The sequence below is a fragment of the Haliotis rubra genome, unplaced genomic scaffold (genome assembly GCF_003918875.1).
Source record: "Haliotis rubra isolate DU_JTF1 unplaced genomic scaffold, ASM391887v1 Scf38, whole genome shotgun sequence".
NCBI classification, from domain to species: Eukaryota; Metazoa; Mollusca; class Gastropoda; order Lepetellida; family Haliotidae; genus Haliotis; species Haliotis rubra.
The window spans coordinates 2,154,984-2,176,420 of record NW_025767057.1 but is presented as its reverse complement, the minus strand read 5'-3'; the positions used below and the strand labels follow the sequence as shown (position 1 = coordinate 2,176,420).

The 21,437-nt window shown below is 41.2% G+C and overlaps 1 protein-coding gene across 1 annotated transcript in view; it reads right to left on the bottom strand.

Annotated features, from left to right (window-relative positions):
• Positions 1–21,329, bottom strand: part of LOC124286275 (fumarylacetoacetase-like) — a 33,941-nt gene extending 12,612 nt beyond the window's left edge. Inside the window, 11 exon segments of the mRNA XM_046722633.1 lie at positions 964–1,010; positions 1,416–1,491; positions 3,023–3,153; positions 3,532–3,687; positions 4,408–4,505; positions 4,649–4,680; positions 4,682–4,740; positions 5,943–5,992; positions 11,121–11,242; positions 11,711–11,821; positions 21,173–21,329. Of these exon segments, the coding sequence (XP_046578589.1) occupies positions 964–1,010; positions 1,416–1,491; positions 3,023–3,153; positions 3,532–3,687; positions 4,408–4,505; positions 4,649–4,680; positions 4,682–4,740; positions 5,943–5,992; positions 11,121–11,242; positions 11,711–11,821; positions 21,173–21,253 (963 nt within the window). The 5' untranslated portion in view covers positions 21,254–21,329.
• Positions 21,330–21,437: the final 108 nt, after the last annotated feature.

Sequence of the window (21,437 nt, the reverse complement as noted above, 5' to 3'; positions counted from 1 at the left end):
GCTGGGAACCTAACCTGACCTAGAATAGGTACAAGGAGACTAGCATGGGGAGCTGGGAACCTAACCTGACCTAGAATAGGTACAAGGAGTCTAGCATGGGGAGCTGGGAGAACCTAACCTGACCTAGAATAGGTACTAGGAGACTAGCATGGGGAGCTGGGAACCTAACCTGACCTAGAATAGGTACAAGGAGTCTAGCATGGGGAGCTGGGAACCTAACCTGACCTAGAATAGGTACTAGGAGACTAGCATGGGGAGCTGGGAACCTAACCTGACCTAGAATAGGTACAAGGAGACTAGCACGGGAGCTGGGAACCTAACCTGACCTAGAATAGGTACAAGGAGTCTAGCATGGGGAGCTGGGAACCTAACCTGACCTAGAATAGGTACTAGGAGACTAGCATGGGGAGCTGGGAACCTAACCTGACCTAGAATAGGTACAAGGAGTCTAGCATGGGGAGCTGGGAACCTAACCTGACCTAGAATAGGTACTAGGAGACTAGCACGGGGAACTGGGAACCTAACCTGACCTAGAATAGGTACAAGGAGTCTAGCACTAGAGAGACCTAGCATGGGTACTAGGGAACTGCTGGGAACCTAACCTGACCTAGAATAGGTACTAGGAGACTAGCACGGGGAGCTGGGAACCTAACCTGACCTAGAATAGGTACTAGGAGACTAGCATGGGGAGCTGGGAACCTAACCTGACCTAGAATAGGTACAAGGAGACTAGCACGGGGAACTGGGGACCCATCCTGACATTAAATCCCGATAAAGAGACTAGCATGGGGAGAGGGGGACCTAACCATTGCTTTTTTGGCAATGTGCACATTTGGAAAGTGCCAATTCTTATCACTACTATCTGTCTTTGATGTGGTGTCCAATCAAAGAAAAAGCATACTCCTATTTTGCACATTACTGACTCCAATAACATTATCTAATGTATATTATGAACCATTGTACCTTGAAGTTACTGCGGGCCACAGTTGCAGGCTTGGGTAAACCTTCACCTGGAAAACAAGAAGATTTTATAATCTATCATTTCATTTACAGCACATACATTTTGACAAGCGTATAAAGCAGAAGTTTGTCTGGTAGCTTTGAAGCCAAGTGATACCTAGAATGGTTCAAGGCTTAGGCACATATAACACACATATGCACAATTTTCTCGATGGTATGGAATAAAGAAACATAAAACCAACATTTTTGTGTAATCTTAAATAGTTCTTTATGTGCATGACGAATAATGAATGCATTTCACAGAAAGACAGTTACTAACTGCCTAAAACCATAAAAACACCCATTTCATTCAGATTACTGTAGTCAATCTATCAAGACGGTATGAAGGAAGCAAGCATTCTTTAACGTCAGTAGTATCTATCCTGTCAACCTAGCAGTGGAATCAATCATCTCACAATTCAGCATGACTTCCAGGTTGATGTTGAAGGAGAAGGGATCCTCGTGTTGAAGGTACGGCAGGGGAGTCGGGTCCTGAAACATCATTATGTATGCACCATAGACTCATAGGCTACTTTCACAGTCTGACAGCATAGCATGCTAGTTCAAAAACCAGTATTCCATATTTCCTACAACTTTGGAAAGACACTTCTGGCAAGTTTATCTAATCAGATGCAACATAGGACATGCTTTCTGTATATAACACCATGTTCCAGACACAAACTGAAACAACTGGGTCTTTGTCCACTTTGTTTGTATTAAAAGCCCCAGAATGTATATCTGCATTACAAAATATACAACAGGCACCATTTTGCTACCTGATAGATATGTGTTAAGTTGTATGAAGAATTTGTTGTGGGATTTTCTGATCCAGAAGCAAATTTCACATTCACTTTAATATTCTGATATCCTACATCTTCCATTGACACGAAAAAGATAAAAGACAGAATACAAGTCTTTGCCACTGATATGGCAATGTCCCCCGCCGCTGAAGAATGGAATATTTATAACGCATTTACTACTTCTTTTTATGTCCACATAAATGATGCCTGAAATGACTGGTGTCTGCATGATCACCCAATGTAGGCTGTCAACATAACTGAAGACGTTCGGTGCAATGTTTTATGAGTTATCGCGTTAACAAGAGTTTGAAAAGTGGTCAAAGTGTCGTGGTGATCTTGAAGATAAGGTCAAGGTCACCCAAATCAACTGGTGTCTGGGTAATCCCCCAATGTATGCTGTCACCAAATTTGAAGACATTGGGTACAACAGTTCATGAGATATCGCATTAACAAGAATCTGGAGGTACATATGTATGTACGTACGTACGGACGCCGCTTAATATATAGTCCGTGTTCTCGCGTTAGTTACATATATATCTGCGTTGCGGCGGGGGACAAAAAGTAATAAAAGGCACCAACAGTTGGATTTGACATAGAGATGGTGCTAAAGCTCCAATCCAGAAACAAAGTAAGCAGAGTCTAAGTGAGTGAGTATGGGTTTACTCTGCTTTTAGCAATATTCCAGCAATATCACAGCAGGGGACATCAGAAATGGGATAGCTATGCCTGAAAGTTACTAGCCCACAAAATAATTCACTAGTCCGAAATTTGAGTGTAGACACGGGTTGATACGATACAGCTGATACGATGAACATTTTTACCAGGCCATAATCTTGCATGATATAAAAGTGTGTTATAACATAACAAGTTGGAGAGAGTGATATAATTATATAATGACTCAATGAACACTCACTAGCCAGTTGGACCAGTGACTGTGGAGATTTACTGGCCTGACTGGATTTTTACTAGCCACCCGCTAGCGGGCCTGTGGCTGTTTCGCATACTGTTCACACATTGTACCCATGTTTGGAACCGAACTCGGGGTCTTCGGCGTGACAAGTGAACATTTTATCCACTAGGCTACCCCATCGCCTCAGAGTCTAATCTATGCAGATTGTTTCTTCATGTAAAATAATCTAAATTGATTAAGTATTGATGAATTGCTCAAATATCGAAAACAGTGTATGTATGATGCATGAAAATGATGTTGAATGTTTGTGTACCTGTGTCTGATTGGGCACCTGGAATGGCGCCAGTGCATCCATGGTGACAACCCATGGGGAGATGCTGGTGCCATGGTTCTTCCCAAGGAATGGCCCAAGGGGGACATACTCCCACTTCTGTATATCTCGAGCTGAAGACAGGAGAATATCATTAAATATTTTAGATCTAAACAAAAAGTTTCCTTACATGCCTTCCTCCATGAGATTGACATGACTTCACTCTGGAATGGGAATATACTGAGCAAATACAAAGATATAAATCAAAGTTGTTCAGATACAATCTTATATAACATACGTCATATTTGGGATTACAGTTTCTTAGTAAAGAACAGATTCTAGTACTTTTGTTGGGTTGAGTCCCATAGGTTACATTTGACCACTTTCTAAATGGCATTGTGTATTCATAGATAAAATCTTATGAAACCATCATACATTATGAATGCAGAATGCCTTGTTTTTCACACTAGCACTAAAAAGTATCATGCTAGAGTGTCCACATGTTATCTCACCACTCCAGTCATTCATGACCACCATCCCAAAGATGTGATCCTCCGTCCTGCTGATGGGGATTGGTTCTCCTAGCTTGTTGGATGGACCACCCACAAAGAAGGCCATCTCCAGCTCGATGTCCATCAGCTTACATGGTCCAAACACCGGCGGCTTAGCTGTGCACAGAAACAGTAACTTGTTAAAAATCAGCTGGGCTGAATTGTTTCTTTGGATTCTTCTCTACACGGAAATATTTGTAAATATTTATAATTATTGTAACAGACAATGTTATTACGTGAGTAAGGCTTTTCTGAATTTTTAGAATTTTCAGCAATCCTAAAGCAGGTGACAAAGAGTGGGCTCCTATGTTCAGACCCGTGACATATGTTGTGGAATCAAACCCCGGTTTTAGTTGTGATTGGCTAACACTTCAACCGCCAGGACATCCAACTACCCCAACAGAATAGTGAATGAATTATTCTTTACCAGTAAGAAGTTTCTCATATTCAACAGCATGAGCATCAATCTGCTCAATTGGGAACCGATGACATGTGTCAACCAAGTCAGCGAGCCTGACCACCCGATCCCGTTAGTCGCCTCTTACGACAAGCATAGTCGCCTTTTGTGGCAAGTATGGGTGTAGTTACGAAGCTGGACACACTCCCTATAATACCTGCATGGTGTTAAATCGTTATTTCCAACTACCCCAACAGAATAGTGAATGAATTATTCTTTACCAGTAAGAAGTTTCTCATATTCAAAAGTCATAGGCAAACATCATACTGTAAATGTAATTTAAGTGATCTTCTGGTGATCCTGGTTATCAAAACATTCTAAGAACAGTGAAATACTGAGCAATGGTGAGTAAATGGTAGATATACTATTTGCCTACTCACAATCATCAGGCCTGGTTTGACCATTGGGTCGTCTGATGGGAGTCCCTGACACAACCACGGAAGAGGCTCGGCCATGATAACCAACAGGAAGGTGTGTCCTGTAACCAATGGCAACATGATGAGCCTGAATATGCGTGTATCAAAGATCAACATCACGTAACATGAAGTGTATAAGACAAGGCTTATATCTTTACAACTAATCATAGAATTAACAAACATGTAAGCATTTACAAACACTCACCAGTTAGGCATGAGCGCATTTTCTGGTCCTCGGGAACATTACACCGACATTGTATGCATGGTACCTTGAAGAGTAGAAGTCGGTGTAATCCCCTGATGAATGGAAACGCAAAGAAATGACATCATCTGTACTTAGTTGAGCCTGGACTAGACAATCTGGTGACTGACAAGAACAACCACCCATGCCTTCAGGCTATTTTAACAGGCTATCAAAGAAGTCACTGAATATGACTACTCGATCCAGTAAGTTGTCGTATACAACAGACCACTGGGAAACAATTTTAACCCAGTGTTCCCATGTAGGCTGTGCAGCTGTATGTCATAACTTCATTTATAATGTTTATCAGCACAGTCTCATAAAAATCAGATTTCAGAGTTGTCTGTACTTCCACCAAGATTGTGAATATAGCCCATGTCCAGTGTGCCCGTTGTCATCCACTGACACAACTGACTACTAAATGGAATAAAGAGTACTTAAGTATACTTGTACAAATGAGTGTGTGAGTTGATGTTGGTATTCAAGTGCATTCATACTTAAAGGTCACATGCAACGTAAAACACAACTTTGCAGATTCTGATACCTTTCGGTATGGACTTACAGATACAAATCATCAAAAATGCAAATTCAACTTATAAAGTTGAAAAATAACGCGATGACACCCCCCCACCCAACCCCAAAATCTGAGTTCAATCGATTCACTGTTGGTTTCAACAGCTGCGCTGATAGCAAATGTGCAGTGAAATAGGTTCGCGCAGCTTGGAAGCGGGATGTCCCTATTATAAGGTCATGAGCAGGAGTAGTCTAATCAAAACAAATAGTAAATAATCTACTCATTACATAAAAGAACCTTGATAGGATCTAGATCTACTCAGCTATGTGTCAACCAGTGAGGCGTTCAACATTTCAAGACAGAAAACCTTCGCTGACGGTGAATACTCGTTGAAGGCTTTGATGTCAGCTATTTTTCTAATGTTTTGTTGATATTCCACAGGCGCGAGCTTTTTATATGCTCTGACTGGGTTCGGTATCCCAGGTGTTTTCTTTCAGGGGAAGTAAACCCAAGTACAAAATATTGCACTTTTGATTTGCGACTGTACGCTTATAATTTTGTTTATATGTTTTTTCATAATCAGCAATGTATATTATATGTCGTGAATAAGTGATAATTCTGTTTTAATTATGTTTGATTTTTTGGATGCATGTGGCCTTTAATCTGTAAACACTGTTTGTGGTTGTATTGGGGCATATATCTGTCTACAAACACACAAAAGTCATGAAACTTTGAATTAGTTACCGATCTTGGCTGGTAGATGCATTGTAGCTTGACTTTGGGGTACAAATGCTCTGAAAAACCAATGTCATCATGTCAACAGTTTTATTTAGAACTACCAGACTAAGTAACTAATGCAACAATAAATTCGAACAAACCTGTAGAGGTTGATGATTCTTTGAAGAGACTCCTCCTTGGGGTACTTATAAGCATTTAAATGTCCATTTTAAATTCCTACGACAGTTGTAACTATAGTTTGAATAAAATATTTACAAAACAAAAAGCTACGTTTTTGTCTTATTGGACCACGCCCGACAGGCCCAGAATGGACATGTCCGCCAAAAACAGGTAATTTTAGGCGCTCTCCTCGTACCTCACTTTCCATGCTGAACGTGATCAGACAGAATGTGGGGAGGCAGGTGGCCCCACCCCAAGGAGGACTCTCTTCAATGAATCATCAACCTCTACAGGTTTGTTCGATTCTTTTTCATAAGAGATCCTCCTTGGGGTACTTATAAATCAGACTCCTACAGACAAGAATCCGGGAGTGGCATTCTGTCTAGTGACCATAACCCTGTGAAACAAGTGGAATTCCCTAATCTAAAAATAGATGAAAATCACAATTACCCAATCACATGTCCTCAGTACGCAGGATGGGCCAGGGCACAGGGGTCGGACAAAATTAGTTACATGTAACTAATTCAGCCATAAACATAGCAGGTCCATCTATCCTTATACTGAAATTTGTCAAATCCCTCCGCGAAGCCAGAATTGTGTCTGCAACTGGTGCAGGAATTCCGACGCCTTACATGCCTCTAGGCGATTCGGACAGTGGCCAAGCCACCCACTGAATCCTGGAATTCAGGTGGGTAAACTACCCGAAGCGCCATTCTGAACATAGTGGTTTTTCCGGGTCGAAGGGTATAAAGTAGTACAGGAGGCTGAACCAGAAACCTGATGATTACCACTCAAATCGTTAGAACCAGCTTTGAGCCGACCAAAGAGGTGCAAAAAGTAGTTGAGCTGGCTGGGTGGATAGCTGCTACAGGACTTTGGGAATTAACTGTGTTGATGGGAGCACCCACAGAACCTTTACCGTCCAATCGAGATGGAAGGCATCGTTGGCTATCGCCCTCAGATCCAGAACCTCGAGAGCAAAACACTGTTATCTGGTTCAATACACTTATCTGCCCCAGAGGCAAACAGATCTACTTGGAACAACCTGTACAACTGGGAGATAACCTCGAATATCCCCTGATCTAACATCCATTTGTGAGGGGCTAGAATACATCGAGAGAGCATCTACTCGAACGTTGTCTGTCCCTGGGAGATAAACGGGCATCACCCTGATGTGGCCACACCTCCCGCAGGAGGGACAGAGACACCGTGCCACCTTGCTTTAGGATATAGGTCATGGCCATCTGGTTGTCCATCTCTAGACAAACCACCTGTCCTCAAACATGCTCCACAAAGCTCTCGAACACCAATCGGACTGCTCTAAATTCTAGCAAATTGATGAGCAGACTGGACTCGGTCTCCGACTATAGGTCTGAGACTGACTGGTCTCCCAGAACACCCGTTCTGGTTGCGTCCTGTGAGGGATGCGTCTATCTGAATCGAGAGCGTTGGCATCGGGGACTCCAGGGGTATAAGTTCTTGACGTCTGTCCACCACCGTAGATGAGGAATCGACAGCGTTGGCATGGGGGACTCCAGGGGTATAAGTTCATGACGTCTGTCCACCACCGTAGATGAGGAATTAACCAACTCTAGAAATCGTGGGCATCGAAAAGTTCCTGACCATCTGAGCTTTCTGAGCTTTCTGAATGGGACCACAGCTGAGCCAGAACTTGCTGTATGGGTCTCATCCTCAACCGCGCATGCCAAACCACGTCCACCATCGCTGCCATGTTGCCTAGAAACTGGAGCTATGTTCGATCAGAGGCCCTGGGGGACTCGAGAAACTGTGACACAGTCCTCTGGACTTGGTGATACAGTCTTGCGACAGTGAAACAATACCTCTGTCGGTATTGAACCTCGCCCCCAAGAAAACCTGATCCTGCGCTGGAACAAGTTCTGATTTCTGAACAAGATTGATGATCCAGCCCAGCCTGACAAGGATATCCATCACTGAGTGAGTGGTATCTGGGCTTAAGTGCTGGCCTAATGCCCTGAGAAGCCAGTCGTTGAGGTATGGATGACAAACCCGACCCTGCAACCTGGCTAGCTGAGCTGGAATCAACATAAGTTTGGTGAACACTCATGGCGCCGTGGAGATGCCGAAGGGGAGCACACGAAACTGGCAGCACTGCCCGTCAAAGGAGAACCGGAGGTACTTCTTGAACTCAGGGTGCATCGGAACATGCGGGTATGCTTCTTTGAGGTCTATTGACGTGAGCCAATCCCCTGCCTCGACGGATGAGATCACTGAGCGCAGTGTCTCCATCCGGAAAGACAGCACCTGAATGAGTTTGTTTAGACCCCTTAGGTAGAGAATGGGTCTGAACCCTCCGTCCGTCTTGGTCACTATGAAATACGTGGAGTAAAATCCCTTGTTTTCTTGACCGTCTGGAACCACCTCGATGGCTGCCTTGTCTAGCAACGCTAAGACCTTGGCACACACTACCGCCAACCACACACGCGCGCAGGCCCATGACCAAGGCCATCATCTGACCAGTGCAGCTTCATAAGCTATCCCTAGCCAAAGGACGACGAATTGTGAACGTTCCGGCTTTGATCTGCCAACTCTCCCTGTAAGGCTGAGAGATAGGCAGAATGGATCACCACTCTGAACTTTTGAGCTGCATTCCGGTACTGCTCCTCGAAGGAGCGATACGTGGATCTCAACGCCTGAGCGTTCGCCTGGAGCGGCCTTGCCGTGCCAAAGGAACAGATGAGCCAGACGAACCATCCAGTGTGACAGAGGTGTAAACGCACTCATCGACAACTGGAGGCACTAAGAGAGACCCCTCCCCCAAAAGGTAATGGCGGCTTAGATCTGGGAGATTGAAGTGTGATCGTTACCGGTCAAGAGAGGTTCGACACTCTTTCACTTCATTTAACAACAACTTCAGCGACCTTTGTGGGAGCAAAAGCCTCTCCAGGCAGACGAAATTTCGCAGGGTCAGGCCCCGGCTCAGGGAGAGGGAGAAACGCTGCGATCCTTTCACTCACTTCCCTCAGGGCTGAACGAAAGAGGTCTTAACCTCATCCCCGGCGTCACTCCATCCTCTTCCATATCTTCCTCATCCCGAGGCTCATGAGCCAAACTCTCGTGATTGAGAGCTGACTAAGAGCGAATACCCGAGGTTGAATACAGAGGACTCAGAGGATCTGACAGAGACATATGGTCCGGATCATCAAATCCCCGGTTCGAGATTGAGCCGTAGCGCCAAGACGACAGGGAAGCATCCACTGAAATGGAAGTACCCAAGGCTGGCATACAGCGAGACGCGAGGAGGGCAAGCCCCGGTGCTCATGGTAGCCTCTCGGCTGAGTCACCGGAACCGGGAGCCTGCACCGCATCGGAGCCGAGGCTCGGGTTGGGGACAGGGCCCAAGGGACGACCTGTACCAGAGCTAAGGCTTGGGTCCGATCTATCCCCGGAGGTATGGCCGATCCCAGAGCTGAAGCTCGGGCCGGGACCACCCCCCACAGATGCACCGGATCTGTCATGTGCTCCAGACTTGGTACCGAGCTCCTATCAGAGTTCGAACACCACACCATGGATCAACGACTTGACCGACACATCTGCTGCTGGGAAAAGGAAGATATTTCATCAAATGTTAATGTAGGCGGAACAACAGCAGAAGCAGAAGGTGTGGGGGGAGGTAAAGCAAGACTAAAGGGGACAGATTCATTAGAAAATTTAGCCTTCTTCCCGCCTTCTTCTTAGAATGCTTTTTTGATGGGGATCTTGTGCCCAAATGTCGCCCTCAGCCCTGTGTAGCTTTGAGTTGAACATATAGTCGGCGTGCCTTGGGAGTGAATCCCAGACATATGGAGCATTGCTGATCGTCATGCCCCTCTTCTACCAAACATCTCAGGCAAGCCTGGTGGGGATCCTAAGGTGGGAGCACAGAACTGCAGTTTTTAAACTGCAAAAGGTGAAGAGATCACAGATACTAAAATGTTTAAGTGTTAACACTAAAAACATGAAGCAGCAATACGCATGGGCGATAAAGTAAAAACTATATGGCATTCAAGTAGCTAAAGAACGTAGTATGCAATGCCCATAATTCCAATAAAAGTTATATAAAACTTGGAAGCATACGTAAAATATTTGCATGAGAGCAACGTATGACACGCATATGACAATTATACAAAAATTGGGAAGCAACCTTCACAAAATAAACGGTAACCCACAAACACATAGATAGAAAAAGCCACAGCTAAAAACCTATGCACAAATGAGAGTAATAGCGGTTGTTATCTTGCTAGCCACATGGCCAGAAGACGGGACTGGCAAGGAAAGTTACAACAAAGATGAATGAAAATTCACGAGAACTGACTAAATTTACCGCCCATACTATAAAACAGTAAGTAACCACCCATGCAGTATTGGAGACGGAACCACTCATCTTAGGAATTCAACTTGTAGCAAGCTAATGGAACACGCGCATGTCTTCGCAGAAGAACGACAGCATGGAAAGTGAGGTACGAGGAGAGCGCCTAGAGTTACCTGTTCTTGGCAGACACATCCATTCTGGGCTCGGTGGGGGTGGTCCAATAAGACAAAAATGTAGTTTTTTGTTTTGTAAATATTTCATTCAAGTTACAACTGTCGTAGGAATTTATAATGGACATTTAAATGCCTATAAGTACCCCAAGGAGGATCTCTTATGAAAAAGAATCATTGTTAGAATCAATGCCAGTCTAGTTAAAAAATTGCCAATCTTGACTAAGGTCTGTACAGAATTTTAAAGGGATCTCATCAATTTGTTCAATAGTCATCATAACCTGTCCAAAGTTTCAATCAAATCGTTATTCTTGCAAACTGAATCAAAACTTAGCCAGTTGGTTTTGTATTTAGGTAATTAGGTTATTTTAGATATATTATGTTGAGCTACAAAACTGCTGCATCAAGAATCTCCCCTAAATCTGTAGCGACTTATAATGTCAAACTCTTACAATACTACAGAGATTTCCACCAGGTTGATTTCTGTAATGACTTTAAAACTGAAAATCATGGACAAACCCTTACTTTGCCCTGAGTTCAGCATCGTCACGCAACATGCCTTCAGACACGGACAGAATCTTCTGTAGGACCCCTCTTGCTTCCTGCCATGCTGGTCGACCCAAGGCCATAAAACTGTTCAGAGTAGGCTGTAAAAAAATTAAAAAATTAAATCAAAGGTTATGGTTAACCCTGGAAAAACCCATGACACATTTCACTTAATGTACTACAACCAATTAGCATAAACCTAGAAATTACAGAAATATAGACACCAATTGTCACATCACTGTTAAACTAAAACAACCAAATTTGGGGGTGACTAGAGCTAACTTTTCACATCACTGTTAAACTAAAACAACCAAATTTGGGGGAGACTAGAGCTAACTTTTCACATCACTGTTGAACTAAAATCAAATTTGGGGGTGACTAGAGCTAACTGTTCACATCACTGTAAAACTAAAACAACCAAATTTGGGGGCGACTAGAGCTAACTTTTCAGTGGACTTGGACTAATGAGGCTGTGTCTAGCCATGATACAGATCTGGGGAAATGATCAGGGTCAGCTTAACACTTTTTTTAAAGTTTCACACTTAGCAAGTCATCAGTATTAATCTTACCTCATCAAAGACAGCCTGATGAGACTTCAGTTCTGCTCCATCAAAGAAATGTTTCACTTGACTCAGGTCTAATATCTGGTCACCAATGGCAACTCCAATTCTGTTGCGTGGCTGGAACACATCCAAAATACAAAAAGTAAAGGTCTGTGTCCACCATACACGGTCACAGCTATGACGCAACAATGAAGAAAAACAAAACACGCAAGATAATTTAAGGATGATAATTTATGAAGAATACTTCATTCTTGCTTAACAATGGTATGAGGATCTAGATCTACAGAAACATTGTCTCCTAATAGAATAAAGATGTCGTCATCCATAAAGTATCTTGCCTTTACTGTTCCTCACCAGTTTCTAAAATGCCATTCTAGCATGGCTGTGTACATGATACTTGATTCTGATTAGCTGATAACTGACCACGTATTGCCAAATAACACTAGACTGGTACACTCCACTTCGCCTCCTCCACAAAATGCGCGTGACTGCTCCAGTGTATGCAAACCAGTCTAACCTAGAACTCGCTGACCCTACTGTTTGTACACAGACATATACAAACATGTCAGAATAGGATATCTGTGATTTTCATCTTGGTAGCCTCACAAGGTGTTTGGAGACCAATTTGATCTAAACTGGCATGTCTGGTCCATTCTAAATTGGAAATAATGAGTGAGTGAGTTTAGTTTTATGCCGCACTCAGCAATATTCCAGCTATATGGAGGCGGTCTGTAAATAATTGAGTCTAGACCAGACAATCCAGTGATCAGTAGCATGAGCATCCATCTATGCATTTGGGATACAATGACGTGTCAACCAAGTCAGCGAGCCTGACAATCCGATCCCTCTTATGACAAGCATTATGTCACGATGTAACCGACGTCACGATGCATGTCGGTTGTCATCGCCTCGTACAGCCTCCTACAGTAAACTACTCCGTTGCATTATGTTTTTTGGGTTTGCAGTTGCTTCATACAGCTAACATCACTGGTGGAAACATTACGTTTATGTTTTCCGATGGATAAAATATCTCAGTTCGACAATTTGACAGCGATACGGCAACATTTATAATGTTTACATTCCCACAATACATCCGTGGAATGTTGCGTCACTAGTCAGCTTCCTCTGGATGTACTGATCTAAATTTACGTTGGTAGTAGAAATGCGACGTTCATATTGCCCCATATGACTTACGTTAATCACAGATGCAATTAAAATAATTTAGAGAAGATATTTAACCCGAACGTAAGCTGTCATCAAACTGTTTATCATTTGTTTTTCTAAGGACGTTAGTCTTAACGTTAGGGGGCAGACACGTCAATAGAACATAGGGCTGGGACGATACACTATGTGACGATACGATAAGTATCGCGATATTTTACCTGCGATACAATACGTATCACGATACATACACCTTGAAAGAATGCCACGGTATTAAGATTTAAAAAGATTTATTTCAAGGTATTTGTGTATACGATAACACTATTGTAATAAACAAGTAACTCTATCATAGTTGCGTATTTTTCTCTACATAAGTATTTTAACATGTTTGATATAATACTGTTTTGAAAAAAAACAGTTGTGCATCGTTTTGTATCGATACACCAGTGGACGATACGATATCTGTATCAAACTAGAATGTATCGTGATGTATCGGTGAATCGGTGAATCGTCCCAGCCCTAATAGAACAACGCGTCAGTTAGCCCAGAGCGAGGATTCTTAATTTAGGACAATGACACCGTTGTTTGTTTTTTGCCTTAGATTAATCTTAATTATCCTTAGAAAGTATTAAATTTGGCATCTCACTGGCAAACAAAGATAAGTTGGACCAGCGCAGACAGCACGTTTACGAGAAGTAGGCGGTGCACGGCAATGAGCAAACCCATTTGGTTTGTGAAAGGTAGAGCAGATGTAGGCTAGTGCAGGTGCATTGCATACCGATGAAATTGATTCCGTGCGTAGCTGTACACGCCATGCTCATAAGACTCTCACGTCGGTGTAGCAAGTCACACTACACTTGATCATGGACAACCTGGGGCCCCTTTGCTAGCAATGGCAAGCGCTAGTGGGTGGCACTCATACATGCTAATATGGTGCTCAACTTATCCTTGTTTGCCAGTATAAAAAGAAATACAGTTTGCCCTACCACCATGTATAGTGTAATAAAGCACACTTTCACCCTGAACTATTATAGTTAAGCACGAGGACGCTTGCGTCTGAGGGCTTTAACGTTATAATAGTTCAGGGCGAACGTGTGCTTTATTACACTATACATGGTGGTAGAGCGTACTGTATTTCTTAAATAGCAGTGTGGTGATGAATAATTTCATCAAAGAGTAGAGTTAGCAAGTTCAAGGAAGTGGGTTACAGAGCTCTAGATAAGCATTTTCCAATCTGGGTATTGTACCCATGGTGTCTTTTACAAATGGGTACTACTGATCTTCAGTGGGTACTTAAATTTTCCGACACCCACCTTTTTTTTAAAAAGTTGGGTATTTTCTATGTCAGTAATTTTAACATGTTAAAAAAGATAACCATAGCTAATTGTTTGTACTTCAGACATTAACCTGGTCATTGTTTAAAGAGAAATTTAAAAAAAGTGACGTTTTAAGTTACTTTATTATTTGACTTGTGCAGTGACCACATTGAAATGCAAACATGTTGGCGTGATAATCTACCCGGTCTCGTAACATTTGACAGTTAGCTACTTTCTGTTACGCATCTGTTTCTTACCGGTAAATCAGGGTACGCAAGTCATCATAACCAAAACGTTTCTGTAATTTCCTTTGCGTATTTGGGACACTACAGATATATTTCAGCGCGTATTTTGGAAATGTCAATGAGTATTTACGCAGATATGCAGCTTATCTAGACTTCTGGGGTTGACAGTCACCTCACAGGCAAGTCAGTTAGTAATATGCCATGGTGATGGAAATGGCTTTTCAATTTCACTTAATTGGATAAAAATGGCTTAGGTGGTGTAAACTATGTTACTAACATAAGTATATCCACATATTAGAAACAAAAAAAGTTGTTCAAGTATTTTTGAATAAAATTGTTAAAGTATTGAAAACATTTTGTTTCATTTGTTGCACAACCTGTTCTTAAGTTTCCACACAGATTCCTGGAAAAAAGACCTATGCAACCTCTGTACGTGCTCTTGTGGGTGCAAGTGTCCTGATAGTGATGGGTGCAAACTTGTTTTCAAGCTGGTACGAAGCTTTTTCTGTGCTCAATCCAACTTGACTTGAAACACATCAGCTAAGATTAGAAACCGAACTATACTGAACAAATTTGTTTAATGAGGACACACTGCCATATTGTACAAACATCTGAGGATTATACAGGTCTTTAAGTCTGTCAGCATATATTACAGGCAACATCTACCTCAATTGTTAACATGTCAACCTGATATCTCACCCTAAACTGAATAAATGGGATCCCATTACAGAGATGCCAACCCTAATTCAGCCCAATTCGTATTATGGCCAAAAACTGATGCAAAAAACTAGTATTTTGGGGAAAAAATTAGTATTCACCTTTCCAAAGAATTGTCAAGCGAGTCCGGTAATTCTGTGTGTCCGGTAATTCTGCGCAGCTGCAATAGCGTACTTCCGTATCGAAGGTAAACATCGTCTGCTACCACATTTACGCTTGAAATCGGGACATTTCTACAAGGGACTGGCTTTTAATCACTAAAGGTAAGTAAATAATAGTAATTGACAGATAAATTGACAGTTTTATGAAAATTTGTTTTCTTCAGATTTTTAAACCATTTTCTACATAATTCATAATTGGATTTAATATGAAACACTCTTCCTTACATTTATGAAATGATTTTTGAAAATAATCTGGCCCTAATATGCTTCCATACTTCGGATCTCCAGCTGGATGTTATGCGCATCAGTTGCTGCGCAGAATTACCGGACAGCAAGCGATGTCTTCAGAATGCCGGTAAGGTCAGCTGTATGACATAATGCAACGTTAGAATCTTATAGTCGTCAATAAAACTTATCGTCAAGTCATACAAGTTCGATCGACATGTAACTTCGATCGCCCATGTTGAATGGTATAGTTTGGCATCAAATGCATTTTTGTAAATATCTCTTCATCCAATGACCCAATCGATCTCAAACTGTGCAAGTGGATGTCAGACAACCTAATCACATTGTAAATCACCGATTTTATGCATTTGTATGAAAGAATCTGTCTATGTAACTGTCAACAAAATAAACAGCAGAATGCAGACGGCTTGCAGAGGGAGGGAGCCAATGACCTGTAACAGCGGCAGTGTTGGGTCATAAAGGTCAACGTTCGTCAATGTAGGTCAGCTATGCTGATGACCCTGATGTCAAAAGAATCTAACTTTGGATGCCTACCTTTTTGTACAAGGTTTTGTTTATTGGTTGTTGGTTTATTTTTCACAATTTTTAGCACGATGTTCTTTTTCATGCCAAGAGCAAAAGTTGTACGTTTCATGTAATCCGACACCTTATAAATTGGTTTGCTACGTTTGCTCTCTTTTCCAAAAAAAATTCAACACATTTCTAATTAAACGTTTAGCATCATCTGAATAAGCTTTCATGATGACAGCTAGAAGTAGTCAATGTGAATGATCCAAACAGTCTATCACTGTGCAGTGCACAGGTAACTATCATGAACTGCACGTGCATTTACCTTTATGACCCAACACTGCCGCTGTTACAGGTCATTAGCTCCCTCCCTCTGCAAGCCATCTGCGTTCTGCTGTTTATTTTGTTGGCAGTTACATAGACAGATTCTTTCATACAAATGCATAAAATCGGTGATTTACAATGTGATTAGGTTGTCTGACAAAACATCCACTTGCACAGTTTGAGATCGATTGGGTCATTGGATGAAGAGATATTTACAAAAAAACGGGTCCATATGCATTTGTTTGGACCGGAAAATGTTTCGTGTCAAGTTACCAAACGTAAGTTATAGCTCATATTCAGCAAACAACTACTTTTTAACCCTAGATCAATAATGTAACTTTATCAAATAAAATGTAAACAGTATTTATTTCACACGTTGTAAATTGACAGCACACCTGTCTTCTGTTTGTTTACGTTGCTGGTCTAATTGTGACATAACCAGACACGTGATATCCTTGTCAAAATTTAAAACTTTGGAAACAAGTAAGGGCCATTTCTTATAGAAAACTTAATGCTTTTTGAGAATTTCCGTCAATTTGTACCTGATGATGTTCGAGCTATTGCCGCATTGATAAATACAACCTGGGCACAATGTACCCACCCTACATGTCAGCACAGAACACATTTATGATTCTGCAAACCAGTTTGTGGTGTTTGTCAACATTCTGAGGTTTGATGCCTGTCATGATGAGCCTGAAGAATAATTCCCTGCATAATACTTCTATATAAGCTGAATATTTTTTACTTTTCATCGTTTTTAGAAGTATTGAAACATAAAATGAACGTTTCATGGACATTAATACCATAAAATTACTTGGGACTGCTCTAACTCTGAATTTGACACAAGAGATCGTCCACACAAGTCATCCTGTTTACGCGACAAGCCAGGCAATCATATGATCGAACTTGTGTGACATAGCTTTCTGGGTCACTTGTGTTGACAGTGAGAGGGCGGCCATGCCGCGATTGTGAAAAGCAGTAAAAATACCTGCATTTTGGAAATGTTTGACATAAATAAACAAATTTAGAGGTAAAAGATTTGAAAATAAGATCATATGAATATAACTTTGAAAATTCAGCGACAGTTCTTAAGTGATCGAACTTACATGACACAAGGGTATATTTCTAGGTAAATATGATGCATAACAGCATGTTTAGTCACGTAAACCACAAAAAATAAGAGACGTTAGTTGCCGTGTTGCAATCGATGTGCTTAATAGGTGCACGGAATTACCGGACGGCATTGCATATTTGTGGCAGTGTCATATTTTACATTTTATTTATTTATTTGTGTAAATACATTTTTAAACAGTTTGGTTGTGGTAGTTTTATTGGATTAGGTTTTTCTTAGAGTATGTTTGGTATTTGTCTCCAGCTTGATTACCCCAAGCTGGACCTGGGCTCCTATTGTATTATTGTGGGAGAGCAGGGTGTTCTTTTGTTCTTAACTCAGAGGGCAAGCTATTCCTTGATCTCTGATTGGTCAGTTTTATGTTGTATGATTTCTTCTTTACAAACATCAGCACATTTTAGTCAGTCTACCACATACAGCCGCACGAGAAGCATCTTACATATGACGTACGTGATATTTTTGACAGACGTCGGATTTCTTCTCTTTGGTCTACAACTTCACTCTGTCTAAGGTTAGTTAACTTAATTATAAACATATTATGTAGGATGTAATATTTGTTAACTATAGTTATATCACAAACATTATTCTTGCTTAGGTTACAATATTAAATGTGTGATGTGAAGGTATGAATATATTGTAAGTCAAATATTGTGTGTTGATAGGCTTGATTTTCATGTTTACTGCATCAGCATTTTCATTATAAGTTTATTAGTAATAATTGTAATCTTTTATGAAGTCAGGTGACACACAAGCATGTGTACCTGCTTAGCGGCCATCTTTGTCGGCCATGTTGTCTACTTGATGGTACATGTAATGTCTGTGCCACTTGAGATATCGTATTATTTAACAATTGTTCATTGTATATATTTATAAGAATATCACAGTACACATAATGTTCTGCTGTAAGGTATATGTATATGTTTATTAAGTAGGTTTGTTTTAAAGAGTGATATATGTTTCATTATGATATATTAATAGGTTAGCATAATATACTTAATTGTGTGTTATATCACTTATAGATGGACATGCTGTTTCACTAAGGTGGACAATGTAATAGCACCTGAGTACCATATATTTGGTAGGTATTTTATCCTTTTAATGTGTTTATATTTCATGTATATATCATTGCCACAGATATGTGTTCCCTATGTGTTCCCTTGATATTGTAATATTTTGCTGCTGCAATTAATCCATATAATACCTTTTTGTGAACTGCATGTGTTTATTACTTATGTTGATTACTTTCTTGGAATTGATGCAGTTCAAGTAATTTGTATTACAATGAATATATTGTGATAGGTATATACTACTCAAAACAAGTTAAGGGTCATGCGATGTCATCATGTAATGTTATTGATGAGGCTGGTTGCATTATGTATAAATACAATTTTACATTCCGTATATGGTAGTTTATTCAAAACCATTGCAGAACCTGGATAAAGGCTGCAGATAACCAGGTGCCAATAGTCATCATGTGGTAGGGCGTTTAAAAATGAACAAATTGAAACATCGAGTGCTTCATAGAAGCGCCACCACTGTGTGTGTGAAAGATGATGTTTCATCATGAACAACATGTGCACATGTTCTTCGTGGGATTAGTGCTGTGCATGCTTATTTTCCCTATAAAACTTGTAATTTTAAACTTTGTTATTGTCACTTGAAATTCAACAATAGCAAGGTCAACTGAGCATGACAGACAGAGGAAGAGCTCTTGCGTGGCTTCAAGATGGCGAACCTCAACGCAGTGTGGCTCAGAGGCTAAATGTGAGTCAGAGTGTCATTGGAAGGTTATGGCACCGGTTTCGTTTCACTGGAATGCTGACTAATCGACCACATTCTGGCAGGCCTCCATCAACAACTCCTAGAGAAGACCGACACCCGACAAATATGGCTCTCCCACAATGCAGAGTAGCTGCCAGACAATTCCGTGACCAGCTGAGAACTGCCACAAGTACCCTGGTATCTGATCAGACTGTCAGGAACCGACTGACGAGGAACAATCTTCGGACACGGTGACCAGCAATACGACCACCCGCTCCTTCAGCGACACATGATGGCAAGACATGACTGGTGTAAACGCCATGTTCGTTGGCTTACGCGTGCTCAGTGGGCATCAGTTCTTTTCTCCGGCGAGTCTAGGTTTACTCTACATTTCAATGATGGTAGAACTTCGTGTGTATCGGCGTCCAGGAGGGAGGTTTGCTGGCGTTAACGTCAACCAACGTTGCCATTTGGAGGCGAAGTGTCATGGTTTGGGTGCGTTTTCCTTTCATCAAAGGTCACCTCTCTGTCATTAATGGTACCCTGAAAGAAATGCGCTATCTACAGGAGATTATCAGACCCCTTGTTTTGCAATGTTTACAACGTTATCGGCGTCGGATCCATATTCGAAGGTGGCAATGCCCGACCACACCGTGCCCTTGTTGTGACGGACTTCCGTAGACAGAACAATGTTCAGCACATGGAATGCCCGGCATATTCAGCAGATTTAGCCCCTATGGAGCGTGCTTGGGGCGAGTTGGGGCGTCGGCTTCGTGGTAACAACCACGCCCTCCCAACAACCGTGTAGAACTGGCCCAGTATCGCATTGCAGAATGGCAGGCAATACCTCAAGTCTTCTTCCAACGTCTGGTGAACAGTATGAGACAGAGGTGTACTGCTTGTCTTACTGCTTGAGGTGGTTACATCCGTTATTAGTCCAGTGTTGGCGTTTGAATTTTCACTTCTGACAGTAGGTCACTTTGACCTTATTGATCAGCCATAACTGACATTCCTGCTGTTTTTGTCTCCCGCTATGGTTATCATGAAATGTTGGCTCGAGTTGTTATATGATCGCTACATTTTACTGTTATTTATATTTGTAGTTATGGCCATTAAAAGTTTTGAACCTTAACTTGTTTTGAGTAGTATATATGATTATTATCAGTAATTGTAACTTTTATGTGTAATCTGCTATATTAGTACAGATGTGATATGACTGTTTTATTGATTATTGTTATTATGTTACAGGGTGAAAACAAAACAAACTATATGTTTGAAAAATAAAGTAGTGGCACAAGTCACAACTCACACCCCAGCAGGCGTTGGTCTTCATTGAACAAAACCACCCCTTACCCTGCTACATATTTAATACAGAATATATAGATATTCTAAGAACTTGTTATTAACATTGTACTCACCTAAATCAGTAGTAAGTATTCACATATTAATTAATGCTGAAGAAAATGTGGTTGCAAATTATTGTGTATGGTACATATGCTATTGATAATTTAATGTATTTTTTTAAAAATCGTATATTTTTTCTACTATCGTAGTCGCGTATTTTGTGTTGTTTTTTCGTAACGATTACGATAAAATCGTATGAGTTGGCATCTCTGCCCCATACAGTACCCTGGAATGTCTGTTCAAATCTATAATTTAATAAGCAGGACTTTGAAGTCTTGATTCATTTGCTATTTTAGTTTAAAATGAATTCAGGCACAGATGTTTGGAATGGCCACGTGACATAAAACATATTTAACAACACATGCTGCCGGTGTTTTACTATGATTGAAGGCGTGTACAATAGCGAATTTTGATTGGCTATAAATACCATCGCCTCAGCGAGTTCAAGGTCATATGCTAGCCGATCTCTTTTCTGTTTTAAATTCGATACTTACGTTATCAGCAGTAGAAAATACACCATAAGGTAGATTTTGAATTGGGAAGTGGCTGTCCGGACTAACGGAGACGAATGACATTGTGAAAGGTTGATTTTTCAGTGAAAAGTTAAGCACGCTCTCTACACACTCGGAGTCTGTTCGGGATTTTGACCAAGTGAAGCTGATTGTATTAGTTTCGATAGATATACAAAATATTCACATTTGGATAAACAATACAGGAACAGACACACACACTAATAATATTCGCTATAAAACATATTTA